The 25,893-nt window shown below is 42.3% G+C and overlaps 1 protein-coding gene across 1 annotated transcript; it reads left to right on the top strand.

Moving 5' to 3' along the window:
- Positions 1–73: 73 nt before the first annotated feature.
- LOC135553354 (neuroblast differentiation-associated protein AHNAK-like) lies at positions 74–21,130 on the top strand. Its single transcript, XM_064985505.1, has 7 exons — positions 74–392; positions 5,778–5,833; positions 5,953–6,060; positions 7,171–7,293; positions 7,725–7,881; positions 8,354–8,547; positions 8,661–21,130. Exons 1-7 carry the CDS (start codon positions 74–76, stop codon positions 21,021–21,023), a joined length of 13,320 nt encoding a protein of 4,439 aa, XP_064841577.1. The 3' UTR covers positions 21,024–21,130.
- Positions 21,131–25,893: the final 4,763 nt, after the last annotated feature.

Here is a 25,893-nt window from a genome sequence, read left to right as displayed (position 1 = left end):
TATGGCTGAATATAAACAGTGTAGTTATTCCCTCCACAAGGCAATCAAAGAAGCAAAATGCTGGTACAGGGACATGGTGGTGTCACAATTCAACGGCTCAGATACGAGACGTATGTGGCGGGGTCTACAGGAAATCACGGACTACAAAAACCAAAACAGCCACGTCACAGACACCGACGTCACGCTTCCAGACAAACTAAACTCCTTCTTCGCTAGCTTTGAGGATAATACAGTGCCACCATCGCGGCTCACAAACAAAGACTGCACCCTCCCCCTCTCCTTCTCTGTGGCTGACATGAGTAAAACATTTAAACGTGTTAACTCTCACAAGACTGCTGGCCCAGACAGGATCCCTAGCCGCGTCCTCAGAGCATGCGCAGACCAACTGGCTGGTGTGTTTACGGACATATTCAATCGCTCCATATCCCAGGCTTTTGTCCCCACATGCTTCAAGATGGCTACCATTGTTCTTGTACCCAAGAAGGCAAAGATAAAGGCAAAAAATAATACCTATGTAAGAATGCAGTTCATTGACTACAGCTCAGCATTCAACACCATAGTACCCTCCAAGCTCCTCGGGGTGGCAGGTAGCCTAGTGTTTAGAGTGTTGGACTAGTAACCGAAAGGTTGCAAGATCGAATCCCCGAACTGACAAGGTAAAATCTGTTGTTCTGCCCCTGAACAGGCAGTTAACCCACTGTTCCTAGGCTGTCATTGAAATTAAGAATTTGTTCTTAACTGACTTGCCTAATTAAATAAAGGTTAAAAAAAGCTGGAGTCTCTGGGTCTCAACCCCGCCCTGTGCCATTGGGTTGTGGACTTTCTGATGGGACACCCCCAGGTGATGAAGGTAGGAAACAACATCTCCATTTCGCTGACCCTCAACACTGGGGCCTCACAAGGGTGTGTGGAGAAGGTGGAAAATTTCCTGGGTGGACCATTTCAGTTTGTCTGTGATGTGTACGCCCAGGAACTTAAAACTTTCCACCTTCTCCACTGCTGTCTCTTCGATATGGATAGGGGAGTGCTCCCTCTGCTGTTTCCTGAAGTCTACGATCATCTCCTTTGTTTTATTTACGTTGACTGAAAGGTTGTTTTCCTGACACCACACTCTGAGTGCCCTCACCTCCTCCCTGTTGGCTGTCTCGTTGTTGTTGGTGTTCACAGACAGTGTGGTGAAGAAGGCGCAACAGTGCCTCTTCAACCTCAGGAGGCTGAAGAAATTTGGCTTGTCACAAACTTTTACAGATGCACAATCGAGAGCATCCTGTCGGGCTGTATCACCGCCTAGTACGACAACTGCACCGCCCTCAACCGCAAGGCTCTCCAGAGGGTGGTGTGGTCTGCACAACGCACCACTGGGGCAAACTACCTGCCCTCCACGACACCTACAGCACCCAATGTCACAAGAAGGCCAAAAAGATCATCAAGGACAACAACCACCTGAGCCACGGCCTGTTCACACCGCTATCATCCAGAAGGCGAGGTCAGTACAGGTGCGTCAAAGCTGGGACCAAGAGATTGAAAAACAGCTATCTCAAGGCCATCAGACTGCTAAACAGCCATCACTAACTCAGGGAGGCTGCTGCCTACATTGAGACCCAATCACTGGGCACTTTAATAAATGGATCACTAGTCATTTTAAACAATGCCACTTTAAATAATGCCACTTTAACTATGTTTACATATCTTACATTACTCATATCACATGTATATACTGTATTTTATACCATCTATTGCACCTTGCCTATGCCGCTTGGCCATCGCTCATCCACATACTTGTATGTACATATTCTCATTCACCCCTTTAGATTTGTGTGTATTAGTTAGTTGTTGGGGAATTGTTAGATTACTTGTTAGATATTACTGTACTGTCAGAACTAGAAGCACAAGCATTTCGCTATACTCGCATTAACATCTGCAACCACGTGTATGTGACCAATAAAATTTGATTTGAGTTATTCACAAGTCAGACACTGAAACCGGATTCTGTCCACATGCTGACCTATTAACAGTCCAAGGCAACTGTTAGTGAAGAATAGAATATACCACAATTAGTTATAGATGTCTCTTGTTTCAGAATGTACGGTTTTTAAATAGGATATTGTATCTGAGGTATATCTGTGTACCTTATGGTATAACAGTAGCACAGTTGGGTACAAATGATCAGTTTAAAGCAGGAGTGGGCAATAGTTTTGGCTCTAGGGTCACATTTCAAAATTCAGCGGAGGGCAGCGCAGATTTTTCTCTGGACCGATTTGTTCGTCAAAAGCCATTTGCGGGCCAGAAAAAAAGCGCAGTTTTTTGAAAACGTATAGTTCCATTATAATTTCTACATACTTTCCGTTTAGTTTTAGACATTCAAAAGTGTCCTGGAGTGTTTTTTTTAACCAACAATAATCTGTATGGTTTAAAGTCTGTGACATTCCTGGAAATGCCAGCTATGCCGAGTAGGGCTTTCCCTTCACTGGCCTGTTAAATAGGGAATTGACAACAACCAGCAGCGAAGATTGTGGAGTCTAACGTGGGTCTGTTTTGGACACAGTTGGGGGAATACATTTAGGATTTTTTCACCACAACTCAAGCTGGCATAGGTCCCCTCTAGTAGAAGTAGTTCATCTTCATGGGAAAGTAGAGATCAATAACTGACGAAAACAGATGGGGGAATTTGGTAACACTAAAATCTATATGTAGCAGTTTTAGGAGGTCTCTTCATGATTCATAATGTGCCTTGGCATTGAACTGTTTGAATAAACTGTTTTTCAAATCCAATAGCTTTAGACTAAATTTATCCCTGAGTTGTACACAAACGTACCACTTTTTCTCTGTAAATCTTGATTCTATTTGGTAGTTATATTTGCACGTCAACTTATTACCGGAATAGTATTGATTAACAAAGGGTCCTTGTACACAAAGGGTCCTTTCTCTTCATCCTGGGTCTCATGACCCTCATTGAATTAGCACCAATCAGGTTAGCTTTCTCCACACAGCAGGTCTGTAGCTGCTAAGTGTGTGTCTTAATACTACATACTATGGCTGTACATATGGGGTAACTTCTGGTAGACGGTCAATGTGATGGTTACAGTAGATGACTCTCCCACGTTCTCAGTCCAAGGGAAATAGATTTTTTTGCAACTTCAGATGACGCTCTTTTAGTTGCCTAGTTGCTAACCCAATTACTGAGACTTTCCAAATGATGGAGAAAAACAAAACACAGTTGATCCTCTGCAGAATTCCATTAGTATTTGGACATGGTGTCTAGATGACTAGCCAAATCAGTGTCTAAAGTGACTGACCTGGAAGCCCCTAGGATTCAACTGCTGCAAAAATATATACAGAGCAAACAAGACACACAGCGCTTCGTATCAAAGCTATGTTTACTGTATGTGGGGACATTTAAATATTCATAAGGTGAATATATTAGGCCCATTTCCTACTACATACTATACCCACACTGTGTATTTGTTGGCACGTTGTGAGTGAAACAGCCTGGTCTCCACTGCTGAAAGCATGTCCCTGAGACCTCTCTAGATCTGGTTGTTTGTTCTCTTTGCTTGTCGTTCTTTGCCTTGAACAATATTCTTGTTCAGAAAGACAATTCCAGTATCAAACGCTATGATAGAAAAGGGTAGGTCTATGTGTTCCGTTGTGCAGGAACCTGACTTCATAACCTCGCCACAGTGTAGCCAAATATAAACATATTCCAATTATAATTGAATAAGATATTGCTTCATTGGAGATTAGATAGCTCATATCACTATCGTTACTCTGGCATTGTTGTCGCTGTTGCACAATCCGCCAAAAACAAAGCCACAAGTCACAAGATCCCATTCTTATCCCGTTTCTAACTAGGGTCCTGGCGGATACCCTGCGGAGGCTGGGATCAGGCTGTTTGTTGCCGGGAGAATGGTAGTGAACTGTCCTGTCCTTTCCCATATCCTAGTAGCAAATAGCTGGCCACCAAGTCAAGGTCTGTTACTTCCTTATCAAATCTAACAGAGGGAAACCTAATCCCGTGAACCTTTTTTGACGAATTAGGTGCAATGTCTCAATGTATAGGACCAATGCATTTAAAAAGACATTGAGAACATTGAGGACACCAAATCTGACCAGCTGAACATACCATGAGAACAGACGCACGCAGACAGTACCATGTCCTTGTCCAACGTTAATTCGTAACCTTTTCGTTTACCACAGAACGTCAATCCCATAATGCGAAACGAAACAGATGGGTTGCCAGGTTGGAGGTTAGGTTGTTTTGCTGTATTGGACTGTAGTCTGCAGCTCCCTCTAAGCTGAATGGAAGGGATCCAAGCCGTATAGATCAGTCAGTAGTAAGCATGCAGATGTGGGTCAGAGAGAGCTGGCTCTATATAAAGAAAGTGGTCTGACCTATGTGGAGCACTCACTGTGCAGAGCAGGGAGCACTCTTGGTCAGCTGCTTCTTTCACTCATACACATATTATGGTGGGGGAAGGGGGGGGGGCAGGGTGGGCAGGGGGTCTCTAAATAATTCCAATTTATCCATTCGCCTATTTGTTTAAAATGCCATTTGTAGCCTACTGCTACAGTGTTAAATATTCAAGTAAAAGCTTATTCCAAATGAAACAAACACCCCCCACCTCTGTGTCATGGTTTATGGTTTAAAAAGTATCATGTAAACAGTTCACTGTTTGGATGCTGGAATAATTTTAGAATAGACAAACATGCGCAGGTAGCCTACTTTTGAAGTGATTTGTTTGACAATCAGATGAAAACATGCTGACTGGTTGTGTTCACGTGTTCATGCCACGTTAAAAGGTAATGCAATTTTTTTTCCGCCAAGTGACGTCTTTACGATTCGGCCCATCAAAAGAAGTCAAGCTCATGCACTCATACAGTAGGAGGTCGCATGAAAAAAATCGAGACCTCCCCAAATGTCATGGCATAATTTGAACTCTGCTTTACCTGGATATTATGGATACAAGCTCTTAAGTATTTCATGTTTTTTAAATCAGCTCAAAAAAGTTTGTTTAATTTAGTTAGAGCCATTTAGTTATTTCTTGATACCCGGTATTAACATTGTACAGATCATAATAGATCAGATACGCAACAGCCTTCTTATTACAATGTCCAGTACTCATGAAGCATACTATCCAAGACGGGTGTCCCTGCTTTCACAACGTATAGCCATCCTGGGCAGGAGCACTCTGAATGTCTGTAATTTGTTCTCGTGACCGGCTGAGATACCCGACACTCTGACACCCCCGATAGAGGCATGAGAAATACGCTGATACTGAGTACTGGATCCCCCCCCACTTGACAAACACACACACACACGCATAAACACACATGCCAAGACTGATCAAAAAGCCATCTCATGAAACCAAAAGGGTAGGACACGCATGACATTGCTGGGGACCAGCAAAAAAGTCAAGGGCCTCCTGCCTATAAGTAGAGGGCTATTGAGGGGCCTGGGTGGGTGGTGCAGGGATATGCAAAATGGAAATCATTCCAAGAGTGCCATAGCAATGCACCGCAGTCTGAGAGGCCGGTCACTAAACCAAATGGTTGGAAATCCGTAGGCATGCCGCAATACCTGCGTCAAGCGAAGAAATATATATAAAATCGAGAAGGTATAATCTTACAGTATATGCATGTGTGTGACCATGTGCTGTATCCATGACCTTATATCATGCCAATGTGTCAGTGGGGTCAAGTGATATAGTCTTGTTGACCTCTGCCCTCTTGTCAGTGCGTCACACGCCAACATTGACATAATCTCCTCCTGTTTGCAGACTCTGACAGAGAATTGGAAGAAGGTCATGTATCTACCCAGGCCAGAGAACCAGCCGTGAGTAGCCACTCTCTGGCTTTCACTTGTTCCAGACACGCTATTTACCAATCCTGAGGTGGTGTACTGCAGTGCTGTTTACTGACCTGTTGAACTTGGTATCTCCTCTACTGAGCCAGGTAAAAGACAAAAGGCGGTCTCCCCCTTCGGACAGGCCTCCCACCTCCCCCCACGCCAACCCTCACCACAGTGCCTCCCCAGAGGACCAGGAGAGCCCGGAGAGAGTGGTGAGTGGAGACTGTTTGGATATCCTAACACACTCAAGCCCTGGAAGGATGGGATAGGAAAGAAAAAGAGCCAAGAAAATGGTCTTAGACACACATACAAAATAGACACAGTGCATTACACACTCAGCATAATGCATACATTGCCTGTTACCCCTGTCGTGCACGCTTGTACACTTCACATACATAATACATATTGCACATTACCCTCACATTCTGTCCGCGGCGTACTAACCCAGCTCATTTTAAGATAGACATGGGAATGAAGGAGTGCTTAGACCTGTTCAGCTTACAGGTAGGGATCCTATAGCGTCTGAGAGGAGGAGCCGATACTCGGAATTAGGTACATGGGAGGGGTCTAAATACAATTAAGGAAAGCAAAACAATATATTGTGTGTTTATGGACATGCACTTACTGGTGTATAATATTTTCACGTCACTCGTATATCCTATAAAAAAAAATGTTTGAACCATTTCAGAATTGACCACTGTATTATGCATTATAATAATGTTTTACGACATATCCTCTAGTCCCCCAGCATATCTTTGAGGTATGCTAACACAACAGGTCAATTGTTGTTGCTACTGTGCCCTGCCACCTGCTGTATGAAAATGTGGTATCTCTGCTGAGCTTGGCTAAATGAATGGTTGTTTATGTTGACAGAAGCGGCCGGGGGAATGGAATGACCTCGGCAGGTTTTGATTGTGTCATTGTACTTCAGTCAGTGGGGTTGGGGTCAGGGCTGCAGCTAACACAGAGCTTATGGAGTATGTCAAAGCCCATGTGATGAGAGGAATAATGTCTCTAGTCTCAAGAGTGTGGCTATAATGAAGGTATTCTGTCAATCCCTAATAGGTATTTTCTCTCCATTTCCCAAAGCGTTCATTGGCTAATTCACACACATTCACACACATCAAGCTCATTGGGTTTCAATCCCCTATGCTTACAAAGTTATTTACCTGCCAAATACTTGTATCTTACAGTTAACACACAATAACCTATATTGTATGTGGCCCATGCAGGATTTGAACCCATAAAGTAACTATTATTGTTACTATCATGGTCCAATCAACTGAGCCATCAACACAGACACAATGCTTCCTTCTTTTTAGGTTCAGAAAGAGAAACTGCATGCAGAGCTGAAACAGGTGCTGAGTCTGAAGAGAAGTCACCTGAAAGAGTCGTCTCGTTTGGCCCAAACAGAGATGGATTCCTCAACAGAGGTCCAAGCAGTGGTAAAGAGCCAAGAAACCACTAATACTCATGAAACAGAAACATTTACACGGGCCTAGAAAACACTCAGAATCGCATGCCATTCTACTGTTCACATCTGAAGACGAGACCTTCACTGTATTTATTATTATTTATTTTAATTGAACCTTTATTTAACGAGGCAAGTCAGTTAAAAACAAATTCTTATTTACAATGACGCCCAACCGGGAGGCAAAAGGCCTCCTGTGGGGATGGGGACTGGCACTAAACATAAAAAAATCAAATAAAAATATAGGACAAAACACACATCACGACAAGAGAGATACCACAACACTACATAAAGAGAGAACCGAGACAACAAAGCATGGCAGCAACACATGAAAACAGCATGGTAGCAACACAACATGACAATGGACTTTGTGAGGAAACGCTCTCCTCTGGTGTGTCTGTACAGGAGGAGACTGCATCTGAGGAGGTGGAGGTTGTGGTAGAGACAGAGGCTGAGGCTGGAGCCAGTGGCTACAGTGTCACAGGTGGAGGGGAGCGAGGCCTCTTCATTAAGGACGTCCTTAAAGACTCCACTGCAGCAAAGCATCTTAGCCTCCAGCAAGGTAACTGGACAGGGAGATTAGAGTCGCATGAATATAAAGCCATGAGACACAGCTGAGGTAAATTAGTTATGGACTAGTTTAATAGATAGAAATAGAAATGAGAATGTTAAACAGTAAACTATTCAAACATAAATTCATTCCATACTTAGAAATAACTGAAAGAACTGCAATGTTGAAATCATCTTGTTTCTCCCCATCTGTATCCCTTCCCTGTGTAACTTCCATTAAGTGTAGTGTGTAATTTATTGCAAGTAAAGTCATTGATCAATCACCTGTTCTGACGTGCAAACGGTACATTATCTTGTGCGTATAAAATGTAAACATCAAAATGCCATGCCCTTTCACATCCTTCCTTTGATTGTCAAAAGCAAACCACAACTATAAGACTTCCATGTTTCCCCCTGTTCTCTTTATCTCATTTGTGCTGTGTGCACATTAACTTTTGTCTGGCTGATGATTGGTTTCCTTGCAGGAGATCAGTTGCTCAGTGCAAGAGTCTACTTTGACAATGTGAAGTATGAAGATGCCCTGAAGATCTTGCAGTGTGCAGAGCCTTATAAAGTCTCCTTTTTCCTGAAGAGGACCATCGCCGGCGCTGATGTCACCATGCACCCTGGCCCCACCAGCTTGGAACTGAAAGGACCCAAAACCAAGATGCAGAAAATGGTACGGCTATGATCGTATTTGTAATTGCCAATTTGGCATTGAGATATAGAACTGGTCATTCCAGATTCATCAGGTTCATGTCCACCTAACTCATACTTGCATGTCTGTTGCAGAGTGTCAAGAGCATCAAACCTTTCAAAGCGAAGAAAAAGAGGGGAGGACGTTTTGGATTGAAAAGGCTGAAGGAAAACAAGAAAGGGAGCACTGGAGCAGAGTTGGAGATGGAGGGATCGCCTTCCAACGTGGAGCTCAACCCCGTCGACGTGGAGTTTGCCTTCCCCAAGTTCAAGCTGAGGAAGGATGGGAAGGCAGAGGGAACTGAGCAGCATGGAGGAGTGGTCGCCACTGGCAGGAAGAAGAGGATGATAAGGTGTCCCAGGATGAACGCAAAGGGTGCAGAGGTGGCTACAGGAGAAGTTGACATGACGCAACCAGAGGGACAGGCTGACGTCTCCCTGCCAGACGTGCCTGGAGCTAAGGTCAAAGTCAAAGGAAAGGGCCACAGGTTCGGAATTCATTTCCCTAAAACAAAAAAGACAACATCGGACACTGCCTTGTCTGAAGGGTCTCTGGAGCTGAAACCTCCAGATGTCAAATTCACACCACCCTCAGTGGAATTCAGTTCGCCATCTGGAAACAAGGAAGTCAACCTACAGAAACCAGAAGTGAGAGTCAAGGAGGGGTCAAAGTCTATGCACCGAGAGGTGGAGCTTTCACTAGGACTCCCCTCAGCCCGACCCTCTGATGCAATTGATGGTGAGATAAAAGCAAAAGGTTTATCTGAAGGAGTTGAAGGGTCAACAGGCCTGTCTGGCATTAAAATGCCAGCTATTGACATCTCTACACCCAACATCGATCTGCAGCTGGACACCCAGAGTAGAGTGCCAGACGAGATAGAGGGACCCTTTTTTAAAGGGCCAAATATATCCATGCCAAAAACTGACATCTCACGACCAAAGATTGGATCATCTGATATGGATATTGAAGGTCCAGAAAAGGGTGGAAAAATGAGCCTACCAGCTGTTGACATTTCACTGCCAAAGATGACATCAGGAGAAGCAAATGATGATGTGGAAGGACACATTGGAAAGGGAGGCAAGTTCAAAATGCCAACTTTCGATGTTTCTCTTCCAAAATTCAAGTCTTCAGAGGAGGACATGCATATAGAGGGGCCTGAAGTCAAAGGAGAGTTCAACATGCCAAAAGTTGACCTTTTACGCCCGAAAGGTGAAGCGGGAGGTGAGGTGGACATTGAAGGATATTTAGGAAAAGGAGGTACATTTCAGATGCCCACATTTGACAATTCTCTAGCAAAAATGAAGTCATCAGACAGAGAAATTAATGTAGAAGGACCTGAAGTGAAGGGTGGCAAAATTCAAATGCCCTATGCTGACATATCTCTCCCTAAAGGAAAAACAGAGGGGAAAATTAACATTGAGGGACATTCTGGAAAAGGAGGCAAGTTCAAAATGCCCTCGTGTGACGTTTCTCTTTCTAAAATGTTGGGCGATGCTAGTTTAGAGGGACCTGAATTGAAAGGGGGAAAGTTAGAAATGCCCACACTTGATATTTCCCTTGCCAGAGGAAAAGCAGAGGGTGAAGTCAATATTGATTCAAATGTAGGAAAAGAAGGAATGCTCAAAACGCCCACAATTGACATTCCTCCTCCAAAAATGAGGTCGTCAGGAACAGAGGTCGATGTAGAAGGGCCAGATGTAAACGGAGGAAAGTTCCACATGCCACAAGTAGACATTTCACTTCCCAAAGGAAAAAGCGAAATTGTCATTGAGGGAAAGTCTGAAAAAAGAGGGAAGATTCAAATGTCCTCATTTGATGTCTCACTTCCAAAAATCAAGTCAGCAGAGGGTGACATGAAAATAGAAGGATCTGATGTGAAAGGCATCACAGTTCATATGCCCACTATAGATTGTTCACTTCCAACAGGAAAAACAGAAGTTGACATCAGCGTTGAAGGAGAAGCATCTAAAGGCGGAAAGTTTCACATGCCTTCGCTTGATATTTCTCCTCCGACAGTGAAGTTCCCAGAGGGTAAAGCGAAAGTAAAAGGCCCTGAAATCAAAGGGGAAAAGGTTGAGATAACAAATATCGATGTGTCCCTTCCAAAAGGCAAAACAGCGGGAGAAGTTAACGTTGAAGGCCATGTCAGTAAAGGGGGAAAGTTTAAGATGCCCAAATTTGGCATTTCTTTCCCGAAATTTAAGTCACCAGAGGGTAAACTCAACACAGAGGGACCTGAAGTCAAAGGAGGGAAGTTTCACATGCCTAAAATTGACATTTCACTACCAAAAGTAAAAGCGGAAGGTGACATCAAAGTTGAAGGAGATTCTGACATTTCCCTTCCAAAAATGAAGTCACCAGACGCAGATATCCTTTTAGAAGGACCAGACCTCAAAGGAGGAAAGTTTCATATGCCAACAATTGACCTTTCCCTTCCAAAAGGAAAGGGAGAAATTGACACTGAAGAACATTCTGGAAAAGGAGGCAAGTTCCAAATGCCAGCATTTGATATATCACTTCCAAAAATGAAGACACCAGATAGTGAAGTCAGCCTAGAAGGCCCTGAAGTCAAAGGGGGGAACATTAATATGCCAACGATGAACATTTCTCTTCCAAAAGGAAAAATGGAAGGAGAAGTTAAGGAACATGCAATCAAAGGGGACAAGTTTCACATGCCCTCGGTTGACATTTCCCTTCCAAAAATGAAGTTGCCTGAAGGTAAAGTCAAAGTAGAAGGCCCTGAAGCCAAAGGGGGAAAGATTGAAATGCCATCGACTGATATTTCACTTCCCAAAGGAAAAATGGAGGGAGAAATTGACATTGAAGAACATTCTGGAAAAGGAGGACGATTTCATATGCCTACATTCAACGTCTCCCTTCCAAAAAGGAAGTCCCTAGAAGAATATGTCAGTTTAGAAGGACCGAGTGTCAAAGGAGGGAAGTTTCATATGCCCACAATGGACTATTCCCTTCCCAAGGGAAAGGGTGAGATTGAAACTGAAGGACATTCTGGAAAAGGAGGCAAGTTCCAAATGACCAAGTTTGATGTATCGCTACCAAAAATGAAGCTCCCAGAGTGTGACATCAAACTAGAGGGACCGGAAGGCAAAGGCAGTAAAATACATATGCCTAACATTGATATTTCTCTTCCCAAAGGGAAAACTGAAAGAGATATTCAGGTTGAGGGGCATGGTGGCAAAGGGGGGAAGTTTCACATGCCCTCAATTGACATTTCCCTTCCAAAAATGAAGTTGCCTGAAGGTGAAGTCAAAGTAGAAGGTCCAAAAGCCAAAGGGGGAAAGATTGATATTTCACTTCCAAAAGGAAAAATAGAAGGGGAAATAGACATTGAAGGACATTCTGAGAAAAAAGGAAAGTTTCACATGCCCACATTCGACATGTCCTTGCCAAAAATGAAGTCAAAAGATGGTGACATTAAATTAGAGGGTCCAGAAGTGACAAGCAGTAAAGTACATATGCCTAATATTGACATGTCTCTTCCAAAGGTGAAGGCAGAAAGTGATATTGAGGTTGAGGGGCATGGTGGTAAAGGGAGAACGTTTCACATGCCCTCACTTGACATTTCTCTTCCAAAAATGAAGTTACCTGAGAGTGAAGTTAAGTTAGAAGGCCTTGAAGCCAAAGGTGGAAAGTTTGAAATTCCAACAATTGATATTTCACTTCCAAAAGGAAAAGCAGAGGGAGAAACTGACATAGAAGGACATTCTGGAAAAGGAGGAAAGTTTCATGCGCCCAAGTTTGATGTATCGCTACCAAAAATGAAGCTCCCAGAGGGTGGCATCAAACTAAAGGGACTGGAAGGCAAAGGCAGTAAAATACATATGCCTAACATTGATATTTCTCTTCCTGAAGGGAAAACTGAAAGAGATATTCAGGTTGAGGGGCATGGTGGCAAAGGGGGGAAGTTTCACATGCCCTCAATTGACATTTCTCTTCCAAAAATGAAGTTGCCTGAAGGTGAAGTCAAAGTAGAAGGTCCAAAAGCCAAAGGGGGAAAGATTGAAATGCCATCGACTGATATTTTACCACCCAAAGGAAAAATGGAGGGTGAAATTGACATTGAAGGACATTCTGGTAAAGGAGGACGATTTCATATGCCAACATTCAACGTTTCCCTTCCAAAAATAAAGTCACCAGAACCAGATGTCAGTTTCGAAAGACCAGACCTCAAAGGAGCAAAGTTTCATATGCCAAAAATTGACTTTTCCCTTCCCAAGGGAAAGGGTGAGATTGACACTGAAGGACATTCTGGAATAGGAGGCAAGTTCCAAATGCCAGCATTGGATATATCACTTCCAAAAATGAAGACACCAGAAGCGGAAGTCAGCATAGAAGGCCCTGAGGTGAAAGGTGGAAAGTTTGAAATGCCAAAGGTTGATATTTCACTTCCAAAAGGAAAAACAGAAGCGGAAATAGACATTGAAGGACATTCTGAGAAAAAAGGAAAGTTTCACATGCCCACATTCGACATGTCCTTGCCAAAAATGAAGTCAAAAGATGGTGACATTAAATTAGAGGGTCCAGAAGTGAAAGGCAGTAAAATACATATGCCTAATATTGACATGTCTCTTCCAGAGGTGAAGGCAGAAAGTGATATTGAGGTTGAGGGGCATGGTGGTAAAGGGAGAAAGTTTCACATGCCCTCACTTGACATTTCTCTTCCAAAAATGAAGTTACCTGAGGGTGAGGTCAAAGTAGAATGCCTCGAAGCCAAAGGTGGAAAGTTTGAAATTCCAACAATTGATATTTCACTTCCAAAAGGAAAAGCAGAGGGAGAAACTGACATAGAAGGACATTCTGGAAAAGGAGGAAAGTTTCATACGCCCAAGTTTGATGTATCGCTACCAAAAATGAAGCTCCCAGAGTGTGGCATCAAACTAGAGGGACCGGAAGGCAAAGGCAGTAAAATACATATGCCTAACATTGATATTTCTCTTCCCAAAGGGAAAACTGAAAGAGATATTCAGGTTGAGGGGCATGGTGGCAAAGGGGGGAAGTTTCACATGCCCTCAATTGACATTTCCCTTCCAAAAATGAAGTTGCCTGAAGGTGAAGTCAAAGTAGAAGGTCCAAAAGCCAAAGGGGGAAAGATTGAAATGCCAAAGATTGATATTTCACTTGCAAAAGGAAAAACAGAAGGGGAAATAGACATTGAAGGACATTCTGAGAAAAAAGGAAAGTTTCACATGCCCACATTCGACATGTCCTTGCCAAAAATGAAGTCAAAAGATGGGGACATTAAATTAGAGGGTCCAGAAGTGAAAGGCAGTAAAATACATATGCCTAATATTGACACGTCTCTTCCAAAGGTGAAGGCAGAAAGTGATATTGAGGTTGAGGGGCATGGTGGTAAAGGGAGAACGTTTCACATGCCCTCACTTGACATTTCTCTTCCAAAAATGAAGTTACCTGAGAGTGAAGTTAAGTTAGAAGGCCTTGAAGCCAAAGGTGGAAAGTTTGAAATGCCAAAGATTGATATTTCACTCCCAAAAGGAAAAGCAGAGGTAGAAACTGACATAGAAGGACATTCTGGTAAAGGAGGAAAGTTTCAAATGCCCAAGTTTGATGTGTCACTACCAAAGATGAAGCACCCAGAGGGTGATGTCAAAGAAGGCCTTGAAGTCAAAGGTGGGAAGTTTGAAATGCCCAAAATTGAAGCAGAGGGTAGGAGTGGAGTCAAGTTACCAACTGTTAAACTGCCAACGGTAGACATATCTGCACCGAAGGTTGACTTAGACTTTGGGCTGTCAAAAGCTAAAGGAGATGATAGGGAAGAGATGGAGCTACTAAAAGCAGAGGGTGGTAGGCCATCCTCTGGGTCAAGTTTTGACATGCCAGATGTCTCTCTCAAAATGCCAAGATTTTCTCTCCCTAAATTTGGTAGAAAGTCTAGTGGAAATGTAAACCTAGAAGGATATGGCACAGAGGACGATATTGATATTAGCCCCCCACGAGTGGATGGTGAGGGCAGACCAGCATCAGTGGAAATAGGCGGAGAAGGAAAAATAAAAGGTAAACTAAGGAAGCCCAAAATGAAAATGCCAACTTTTGGAATATCTAAGAAAGATGTATCAATAGCCAGCCCTGATGTGGAAATCAAGACAGAAAAGGGGAAAGTGGACATTCCAACGCCAGGGATCAGTGTAGAAAATCCAGCAGACAAAACAAATAGAAAATATAGACTAAAATTCCCAAAGTTTAAGAGGTCATCTCCTAAAGGTAAACTACCAGAGGTAGAGATAGATGCCTCATTGGATAGTGGAATGGAAGGGAAAGCTGGCTTTCATGCACCTGATGTTACAATCAAAATGCCCAAGTTCTCCATGCCAGGGTTTGGCTCAAAGGAGACAGACTTTGACAGGAGTGGGCAAAGTGCTAAACTAGAAGCTAAAGGAAAGGTCAAAATGCCATCAGTGGAGATATCCTTGCCAGCTGCCAAGACATCTGAGCAAGAAATGTTAATCCCAGATGTATCTGAGGCTGACATCAGTGGTTATGAAGGAAACCTGAAAATCCCTAAAATGCCAACTATTGATGTATCAGCCCCCCCTATTGATCTTGATGTAACTCTGCCTAAAGTCAAGCATGAAACAAACATTGACAGGGAGGGAGGCAAATTTAAAATGCCAAACATCAAAATGCCTGATATAGATGTATCACGTCCTATAGGAAAAACTGGTGACATTGATGCATCCAAAGTGAAACTTGAGGGAGGAGGTGGAAAATTCAAGATGCCTGGCATTAAAATGCCAAAGGTAGACATATCACTTCCAAAAGTAAAACATGGAGAAATTGATGTATCCACGGTGGAAATTGAAGGAGAATGTGGAAAATTCAAGAAGCCACATATGGAAATGCCAAATTTTGATATATCACTTCCCAAAGGAAAAAGTGGAGGGATTGAAGGGCCAAAGATGGAAATTGAAGGAGGGGGCGGAAATTTCAAAATGCCACATATGAAAATGCCAAAGGTAGACTTCTCACTTCCGAAGGGAAACCATGGAGACATCAGTGCACCAGAAATGGAAGGAGAAGGTGGAAAATTCAAGATGCCATATATGAAAATGCCAAATATTGATATATCGCTTCCGAAAGGACAAATTGGAGACATTGAAGGACCACAGATGGAAATTGAAGGAGGGGATGGGAAATGCAAGATGCCACATATGAAAATGCCAAATGTTGATATATCACTTCCAAAAGGAAAAAGTGGAGATGTTAATGCACCTGTATTGGACATTGAAGGAGAAGGTGGAAAATTCAAGATGCCACATATGAAAATGCCAAATATTGCTATATCACTTCCCAAAGGAAAAAGTGGAGGGATTGAAGGGCCAAAGATGGAAATTGAAGGAGGGGGCGGAAATTTCAAAATGCCACATATGAAAATGCCAAAGGTAGACTTCTCACTTCCGAAGGGAAACCATGGAGACATCAGTGCACCAGAAATGGAAGGAGAAGGTGGAAAATTCAAGATGCCATATATGAAAATGCCAAATATTGATATATCGCTTCCGAAAGGAAAAATTGGAGACATTGAAGGACCACAGATGGAAATTGAAGGAGGGGATGGGAAATGCAAGATGCCACATATGAAAATGCCAAATGTTGATATATCACTTCCAAAAGGAAAAAGTGGAGATGTTAATGCACCTGTATTGGACATTGAAGGAGAAGGTGGAAAATTCAAGATGCCACATATGAAAATGCCAAATATTGCTATATCACTTCACAAAGGAAAAAGTGGAGGGATTGAAGGACCAGACATGGAAATTCCGGGAGGGGGAGGAAAATTGAAGATGCCACATATGAAAATACCAAAGGTAGACTTATCAATTCCGAAGGAAAGGTCTGGAGCCATCAGTGCACCAGAAATTGAAATGGAAGGAGAAGGAGGAACATTCAAGATGAAAATGCCAAATATTGATATATCACTTCCAAAAGGAAAAACTGGAGACATTGAAGGACCAGAAATGGAAATGGAAGGACAAAAATTCAAGATGCCACATATGAAAATGCCAAATATTGATATATCACTTCCAAAAGGAAAAACTGGTGATGTTAATGAACCTAATTTGGAAATTGAGGGAGAAGGAAGAAAATTCAAGATGCCACATATGAAAATGCCAAATGTTGATATATCACTTCCAAAAGGAAAAACTGGTGATGTTAATGAACCTAATTTGGAAATTGAGGGAGAAGGAAGAAAATTCAAGATGCCACATATGAAAATGCCAAATGTTGATATATCACTTCCAAAAGGAAAAACTGGTGATGTTAATGAACCTAATTTGGAAATTGAGGGAGAAGGAAGAAAATTCAAGATGCCACATATGAAAATGCCAAATGTTGATATATCACTTCCAAAAGGAAAAACTGGTGATGTTAATGAACCTAATTTGGAAATTGAGGGAAATGGAGGAAAATTCAAGATGCCACAAATTCAAATGCCAAAGGTAGACTCACTTCTGAAGGGAAAGTCTGGAGACATCAGTGCACCAGAAATGGAAATGGAAATGGAAGGACGAAAATTCAAGATGCCACATATGAAAATGCCAAATGTTGATATATCACTTCCTAAAGGAAAAACTGGAGACATTGAAGGACCAGAAATGGAAATTCATGGAGAGGGAGGAAAATTCACGATGCCACATATTAAAATGCCAAATATTGGTATATCACTTCCAAAAGGAAAAACTGGTGTTGTTCATGAACCTAATTTGGAAATTGAGGGAAATGGAGGAAAATTCAAGATGCCACATATGAAAATGCCAAAGGTAGACTCACTTACGAAGGGAAAGTCTGGAGAAATCAGTGCACCAGAAATGGAAATGGAAGGAGGTGGAAAATTCAAGATACCATATATGAAAATGCCAAATGTTGATATATCACTTCCAAAAGGAAAAAGTGTAGAAATTGAAGGACCAGGGATGGAAATTGAAGGAGGGGGTGGAAGATTTAAGATGCCACATATGAAAATGCCAAATGTTGATATATCACTTCCAAAAATAAAATCTGAGGAAATTAGTGAACCAGAAATGGAAATGGAAGGAGGAGGAAAATGCAAGATACCACATGTGAAAATGCCAAACATTGATGTATCACTTCCCAAAGGAAAAGGTGGAGAAATTGAAGGACCAGAAATGGAAATTTGTGGAGAGGGAGGAAAATTCAAGATGCCACATATGACAATACCAAATATTGGAATATCACATCCAAAAGGAAAAACTGGAGACTTTGAAGGACCAGAAATGGAAATTCATGGAGAGAGAGGAAAATTCAACATGCCACAAATTCAAATGCCAAAGGTAGACTTCTCACTTCCGAAGGGAAACCATGGAGACATCAGTGCACCAGAAATGGAAATGGAAGGAGGAAACTTCAAGATGCCACATATGAAAATGCCAAATGTTGATATATCACTTCCCAAAGGAAAAGGTGTAGAAATTGAAGGACCAGGGATAGAAATTGAAGGAGGGGGTGGAAAATTTAAGATGCCACATATGAAAATGCCAAATGTTGATATATCACTTCCAAAAGGAAAATCTGGGGAAATGAGTGCACCAGAAATGGAAATGGAAGGAGGAGGAAACTTCAAGATGCCACATATGAAAATGCCAAATGTTGATATATCACTTCCCAAAGGAAAAAGTGTAGAAATTGAAGGACCAGGGATAGAAATTGAAGGAGGGGGTGGAAAATTTAAGATGCCACATATGAAAATGCCAAATGTTGATATATCACTTCCAAAAGGAAAAACTGGAGACATTGAAGGATCAGAAATGGAAATTCATGGAGAGGGAGGAAAATTCACGATGCCACATATTAAAATGCCAAATATTGGTATATCACTTCCAAAAGGAAAAACTGGTGTTGTTCATGAACCTAATTTGGAAATTGAGGGAAATGGAGGAAAATTCAAGATGCCACATATGAAAATGCCAAAGGTAGACTTATCACTTACGAAGGGAAACCATGGAGACATCAGTGCACCAGAAATGGAAATGGAAGGAGGTGGAAAATTCAAGATACCATATATGAAAATGCCAAACATTGATATATCACTTCCCAAAGGAAAAACTGAAGAGATTAAAGCACCAGAGATGGAAATTCAGGCAGAGGGAGGAAAATTCAAAATGCCAAAGGTAGATATATCCCTTCCGAAAGGAAAGTTTGGAGAAATTAGAGCACCAGAAATGGAAGTCGAAGGAGGAAAATTCGAGATGCCACATGTGAAAATGCCAAAGGTAGACATATCACTTCCAAAAGGAAAAAGTGTAGATGTTAATGCACCAGAATTGGAAATTGAAGGTGAGGGTGGAAGATATAAGATGCCAGAAATCAAACTGCCAGAGATAGATATTACATTGCCAAAGGGAAAATCTGCTGACATAGATGCTGAAATCAAACAGCCCAACGCTGAGGCAGCAGCAAAGATTCAAATGCCTTCGATTGGCTTACCAAAGTTTACAACTCCCGACCTTGATTTGGACATGAATGTTGGAAAACCCAACCATGGAGCTGAGGTTCATGAGAAGAGTTCAGACAAAACTGGTTCCCATTCAAAGGGAGACCATAAGATGAAAATCAAAATGCCAACAATAGACATAGAGTGCCCAAAAGGAGATCTGGAGCTGGATATAGGCTTCCACAAAGTTGAGGGAAAGAAAGACAGAAAAATAATAGAGTTGCCTGACTTAGACCTTAAAACGTCTGGTACCAAAGTTAAGGGGCCGAAAGTCAAAGGCACCAAATTCAAAATTGGAATGCCAAAAATGAAGAACACTGGAGATCAAGCATTTGATGCAGCCACAAAGAAGACTGAGAAAGAGAATGAAGGGGCCAGTGGTAGATTTATGATTAAGAGGACAAAGCTTGGCAAAGGTGCAGACGCAGAGGCAGATGCGGAGGCAGGTGCTTCTGTGTTGCCAAACATCTTCCTCCCAGATGTGGGCTTCTCAGTATCCAAAGGAGCCAGCCAAGAGGGTGAACCTCATGGTCCAGAGATTAGTGCCAAATTGCCAAAATTCAAACTCCCTAATGTGGAGATCTCAGGTCCTTCAGTAGCAGGCCAAGGAGGAGCACAGATCAACAGCGGACAACAAGAAGACAAAGGTGGTATCAAGTTTCAAATGCCTGTGGGGCTGAAGAGTAAACAAGGCCCTGCCGAGTCCACTGGCACAGATGCCAGCGCCGAGAATGGATTCACATTACCTCATCTTGGAATCAAATCCCCCAAAATACCAGATACAGACTTTGATATTGGAGCATCTCAAACTGGGGACCATGGGGCAGATACAAGTATGAGACAAAAAATGAAAATACCCGAGTTCGGGGTGGCTTTACCTGCTATTTCTTCACCTGGAGCCAGAGTACATTTGAAGGACCCAGAGGTTGAGTGTGAAGGCCCTAAAATGCCCAAAGTTAAAAAAGCTGTATTTGTTTTGGTGAATCCCCAAACAGACCACTCCACTATGTCCACCCGTGTAGAGTCTGGAGAGGCAAAAATCAAAATGCCAAAGATCAAAATGAAGCCATCGTTTGGAAAGTCAGGATCCAATGAAAACAGTGCTACTTTGAGCATTGAAGGAGATGTGGATGGAGATGACAAGTCAAAGGGAGCAAAGCTAAAAATGCCCAAAGTTACCTTCTCTCCAGGCAAAACGGGTTCATTTGATGTAACCCTAAAAGGTGAGGGGTCTAGTTCCAGCCTCAATGGTGAGAAAGATCCAACATTCCAGAATGGATCCAAGGAGGATAAAGTTAAGTTAGGGAAGCTCAAGCTTCCAAAGATAGAGTTCTCCTCGCCATATTCAATAATAGGCAGTGGAGAAGAGGACGTTGAAATGAGTGCTAAGCTTGTCAATGAGTCCTCAGGAACTGACGGAGAAATCAAGGGGCCGAAAGTGAAATTAGGCAAAATGTCCTTCCCAGGATTTAAGAAGAAGACAGCAAAAGGAGAGGAGGAAACTCAAGACAATGTGGTCTCCTCATCGGCCAGGACAGAAATGCTAGATCGGGATAGTTCAGAATCCCAAACGCCCATGGTCTCCATTGGTTTTGTACCAGGGAAGTCTAGGGGGCAGGCAGTGGCTGAGAGAAGCAAAAAGGAGATGGAAGAAGGAGAGCAGTCAACCTGGTTCAAGGCCCCCAAATTCAACCTGAAACCCCACTCGACAGGAATCCTCCACATTACACCAGAAGGTTCTCCCCAGGGTAGCAGATCCTCGCTCCAGTGCCAGGGTTTAGATGAAACTGCTGGTACCTTCCGGCTCCAGATACCAAGCATGCGGTTCTCCACCCACGAGGTGTCTGAGGAGAATGTTACCACAACAAAGAAGGGAACAGTGACCGTGGTGACAAAGACAACAAAACATACGGTAACAGAGTCCAGAACTGGTCAAACCCACACATCGCTATCCCATTGTAATGACTAAAGTCCGAAGAGTAATATATTTTTCCTCTGCCCTGTTGTGTTTTTGTGATTGTTCCGCCACGTTTTTTTTCCCTTCTATTTTAGTCTTTATCACATTTGATGATTTTACTGGTTTAAATCTGAATATCAATTAATTATGTAGTGTTGTTCATATATTTTCGGGGGGCAAAAATACCACACATTTTAATTTCCAAAAGGAAATGTCTTTTTTCAATGCCTTCCCAATTTATTTACCGACATTTACCTGGGCATGATTGTAGAATTAGACTGACAAAGAACACAAACCAATTTATCAAAAGCAATTTGTATGTAAATACAAAAACATGTCATTTTTTCATATTACCGATGATAGGAATAGTAACAAGGACATTAGTGATTTGTGTTAATGTATCTGAGGCTTGAGGATGGTGTGAGATTTGTGGTTTAATTATTTACTTTCTTAAGCTTGTTTTTTCTTTCTGATATATTAAGATTTTTGTAATTATACCATACATTGAAATGTAATATTAAAGGCTTCTACAGTGCAATACATTTCAACACTCTCTATGAGAATCAAGATAAAATAATAGGAAACTATCATCTGATATTAAGGTTAATGGTTTAAAGAAACAGAACATGTACTCTCTTTAATTGAAATATTTCAAAATGAATGCAAAACCTCTCAGACAAAACAATGTCTCAATGTCTCCATTGAGACAGTTTATTGTTCCTTTTCTTTTCTGGTGAATTAGAAAGTAGAAATTTAATGTGTGTGCTAAACTGCATTGGACGAGTCTCAGCAATCCTCTGTCAAACAAGTTTACAAGTTTTCATTAACCAGATTTAACATCTGTTGGAGCAAATAACCATATAGAAATAACCACATAGAATGGTACATGACAAGGATAGAACATGACCAGATAACACAGTATTTATATGTATAGAGACATTTTTACAAATACCTTTGTGATTAGCATGTTTTCAGTGCATATGGCTTCACAATATGCAGTTTTCAAAGCAAAGTGTTATCAAGTGGCATTATAAATAATGTTGTTAAGAGATCATATTATTAATAAACCTTAATATTCCTAAGAAAAATAAAAAAAGTTGTATTGTCTTCCATTTTATTGTCTTTCTAGGCGAACAGCGCCCTCTCCTGTCAAATACAGTAGACAATTTGAACGTACTTCAACGCATTGTCACACCATAGTCACGGGCCTTTTATCAATTAGATTTGCTCACCTCCTCAGTCCTCTCTTGCCTCCTTTTGAAAAACGTCAAATTTAATTGAGGAGAGTCAGCGAGGAGAGTAAACATGGATAGAAATGTGCTTGCTTGAAATGAGATTGTCCTTCTCCACCAGCCTGGTTTCATAGACTAGACGTAACATAGTAAACGTAAATCTGGGACATTTAAATGAATATGATATGTTACATTTGGTATGGTTAAATAATACAGAAGGTTATTTAAATCAAAAATGAGGGAGGGGGGGGGGGGGCGTAACATGAACCTCTAGCAACCGAAAGACAACTTTTGGATTTTAGCAACTACTTACCACTTTGTAGCTACTTTGCAACTACTTAGTATGTTAGTGAACCCTTCCCCTAACCATTCCCCTAAACCTAAACCTAACCCTAACTGTCTTGTTTTGCACACTTTGTATAAAAATAATACATGCAGGATGACAGGATCTTTATAAAACGTATCTCCTTCTGCGGTGCGGACATGATACGACCGACCGTTCAGTGTCAGCAGGCTGGATGACGACTGCTGGTTTCCAGTAGCCATGCTCCTGGATTCTGATTGACTCTCCATCGTGCAGTGGTGGCAGTGGTCTTGCTGACCTGCCATAGTACCCCTTTTCTGTTGCAGTCTCTGTGCACATTTTGCATGCACTTCCTTGTACTGTAGCTGACGCCCAGTAGAGGCTGCTGAAGGGAGGACGGCTCATAATAATGTCTGGAACGAAACGAATGAAATGGCATCAAACACACAGAAACCATATGTTTGATTTATTTGATATCATTCCACTCGTTTTGCTCCAGCCATTACCATGAGCCCGTCCTCCCCAATTAAGGTGTTACCAACGTCCTGTGCTGACGACCTCGGGCTGTAGCTGCTGGTTGGTATTGGGAAGGATTAAGCAAAGTCTGCTGCTCATCAACGCTGGGCTGTTGACTTATATTTGTCAACTGGAGTGTTGCGGTACTCAAGAAGACTTGAGGTATGGGTCTCTCTTGTCTGCTATTGCTTTGTCCATGAGTGACTTAGCAATCTAATCCGATATGTATGAATTCCCATGCGTTTGAGAAGGATTCAAACTCCTGTGAATTTGTAACAGGGGTCATTGTCAAATATTAAAGTCTCTACGATGCCATGCCTGGCAAAGGCTGCTTTCAGCTTGTGGATCACAGCTGTGGATGTGGTGCTGTGAAGATTGTTGAGTTCAAAGTCCTCACTGTTCCAGGTAAACAGGACAGTTGCCACGACCTGCCAGGGTCTGTCTGGGATACAGTGAGGTATCATGGGCTCTTTGGTGTTTGAGGGACGTCATTGAAGACAGGTTGGGCATTTTCCAACAATGTACTCTATTTGTTTGCACATTCCAGGCCAAAACAAAATATCCCGTGATCTCTGTTTGCACTTTTCTATGCCCATGTGTCCAGCATGGATCTTTACCAACATCTCTTCTCTGAGAGTGGCAGGAATGATGATTTTCTCTCCCTTGAAAACAATTCCATTGATCTGACAGTTCATTAAAATGGTTCCAGAACTGTAAGATGCTCTGAGGGAATTTTCTCCTCTCAGGCCATCCATCCTGTATGACTTTCCTCAGCTGTGTGAGTTGTATGTCCTTTTCTGTTTCTGCTCGGATCTCCCTCAGTTTTGTGTCACTAACAGGTAAGTTCCTGTACATAGTGTGCATCTACATGTCCACGCCGTCACTGAGGCTGCTGTCATTGTAGGTAAGAGACTTCTACAAGCATGCTACAGGCATGTCTTTGCTTGGACTGTGAATGATTATGAAGTCGTACTTAAAGGATCATTCTCTGTAGCCTTGGTGGGGCTGCTGCTAGCAGTTTCCTCATGATTGAGGGTTTGGGGTTTGTGGTCGGATTCCACAATGGCTTGTCATCCATAGACATACTAATGGAAACACATGTCTAGGGTTGGGTGGTATACCGTATACCGGGGTGTTTGGAAATAGACACAGGATATTTTTTCAATAAGTTTAAACCTGTCAGGTAAATATCTGCAGTCAACTTCTGCAATACATTAGGAGATAAAGAAAATCTCTTCACCATTCACAATTGTTCATTATGAAGTTTTCCTGCAGTCCCCAGTCAAGTGGTGTTTGTTAACAAGCACACAACAATGAGCGACTGGAGCCTTGTGAGTCACTCACTGTTGTGCAGTACATGCCAGGTGATCTAGTTACTGTATGGAATTCACAACTAAATGTTTGCAAGGTAACTGATAACTGATTTAAATGTGCTAAATGCCCTGCAAATGGGCATTTGGTTTGCTAATTTAGTAGCTAGTTAGCTATCTAGCTAAGTGGTTAGCTTCTTCCAAAATCATGCTTTGCTGGGTAATAGCAGAGAATCCCCTCCTAGATTTATTTATTTAACTAGGCAAGTCAGTTAAGAACAAATTCTTATTTACAATGATGACCTAGGAATAGTGGATTAACTGCCTCGTTCAGTCAGAATGACAGATTTCTACCTTGTCAGCTCGGGGATTTGATCTAGCAACCTTTCAGTTGCCCCAGGACCAAGAGCCTTGCTGTCTAATATTTGTTTGTGTGTGCAGCAAACTGTGAGTAGCATATTTTAGTTACTGGTAAATCATTATGAGCTGGGTTGTCTGTCTGGCAAATACTTAAGGTTCAGCAACTGTATAAAAGGTTTGCAATGCACTCGTTAGCAAGGTGTGACAATCTGGATATCGCCCAAGCCTACTTAAATCCGAACAGAATAGAGTGCAGCTCCTTTTACATTCAAGCGTAGTTGATTTCACAGTCTGTCAGAGATTTGGAAGCATAGCCATTGGGCTTTCCTTCTTGCAGTAGAAATGCACTTAGTCCATACTTTGACGCGTCCACCTTGAGTCTGAGCACTTTGTTGGGGTTGTAGTAGGCAAGGATTGGTGCTGGTTCTCTCGTGTCAGAAAGTCTTTCACTTTCTGGAAATCAATGTCATGTTGCTTGTCCCAGAGTAACTCACTGGACTGCTTCAGCAGCTGACGGAGCTGTTCGTTGGCGTCGGAGGCAAGGGGCAAGTAGCTGACCATGCCAAGCACTGTTTCCAGCACGGCGCGGTTCTTTGGTAGCTCAATCTCCTTCACGGCTGAGATCTTCTGTAGATCTGGTTTGATCCCATCCACTGTGAGACGATGTCCGAAGTAGCTGACCTCGGTGGTGCCGACTGTGCTCTTCACAGGGTTGAGCTATGCTCCCCTCTCGCGGGACCTTTGCAGCATTGCATGGAGATTTCTGTCGTGTCCCTCTTTGGTTCGACCATAGATGAGGATTTCATCAACAATCGCCACGACTCCATCGAGGCCTTCATATGTTTTCGTCAATCTTTCGCTTAATGGCGTGTTGAACGTTGTGAGCTTGGATGAGTCTTCTGTGAGCTTGATAGCCCAGTAGCCTGATCTGGCAGCCATGACACTGAATTAGTGTGCTCCTGCTAGCTTGTGTGTGATGTCATGTAGCATCGGTAAGGGGTAGTGGGGGCGTTTGATGTCCTTGTTCAAGTCTCTGGGTGGAGACATACTCTGAGCTTGCCTGTGCATTATTTCTCCACCATCAAATCTGCCAGTTCTGTAACCTTGGTGATGATGTCAGAATGCTCCATGCTCTCCAACTCTTTCTTCAGACGGGTGTG

This window comes from Oncorhynchus masou, chromosome 13, assembly GCF_036934945.1.
Source record: "Oncorhynchus masou masou isolate Uvic2021 chromosome 13, UVic_Omas_1.1, whole genome shotgun sequence".
NCBI classification, from domain to species: domain Eukaryota; kingdom Metazoa; phylum Chordata; class Actinopteri; order Salmoniformes; family Salmonidae; genus Oncorhynchus; species Oncorhynchus masou.
The sequence above is the reverse complement of the archived record's forward strand: the minus strand, read 5'-3'. Positions and strand labels throughout refer to the sequence as shown.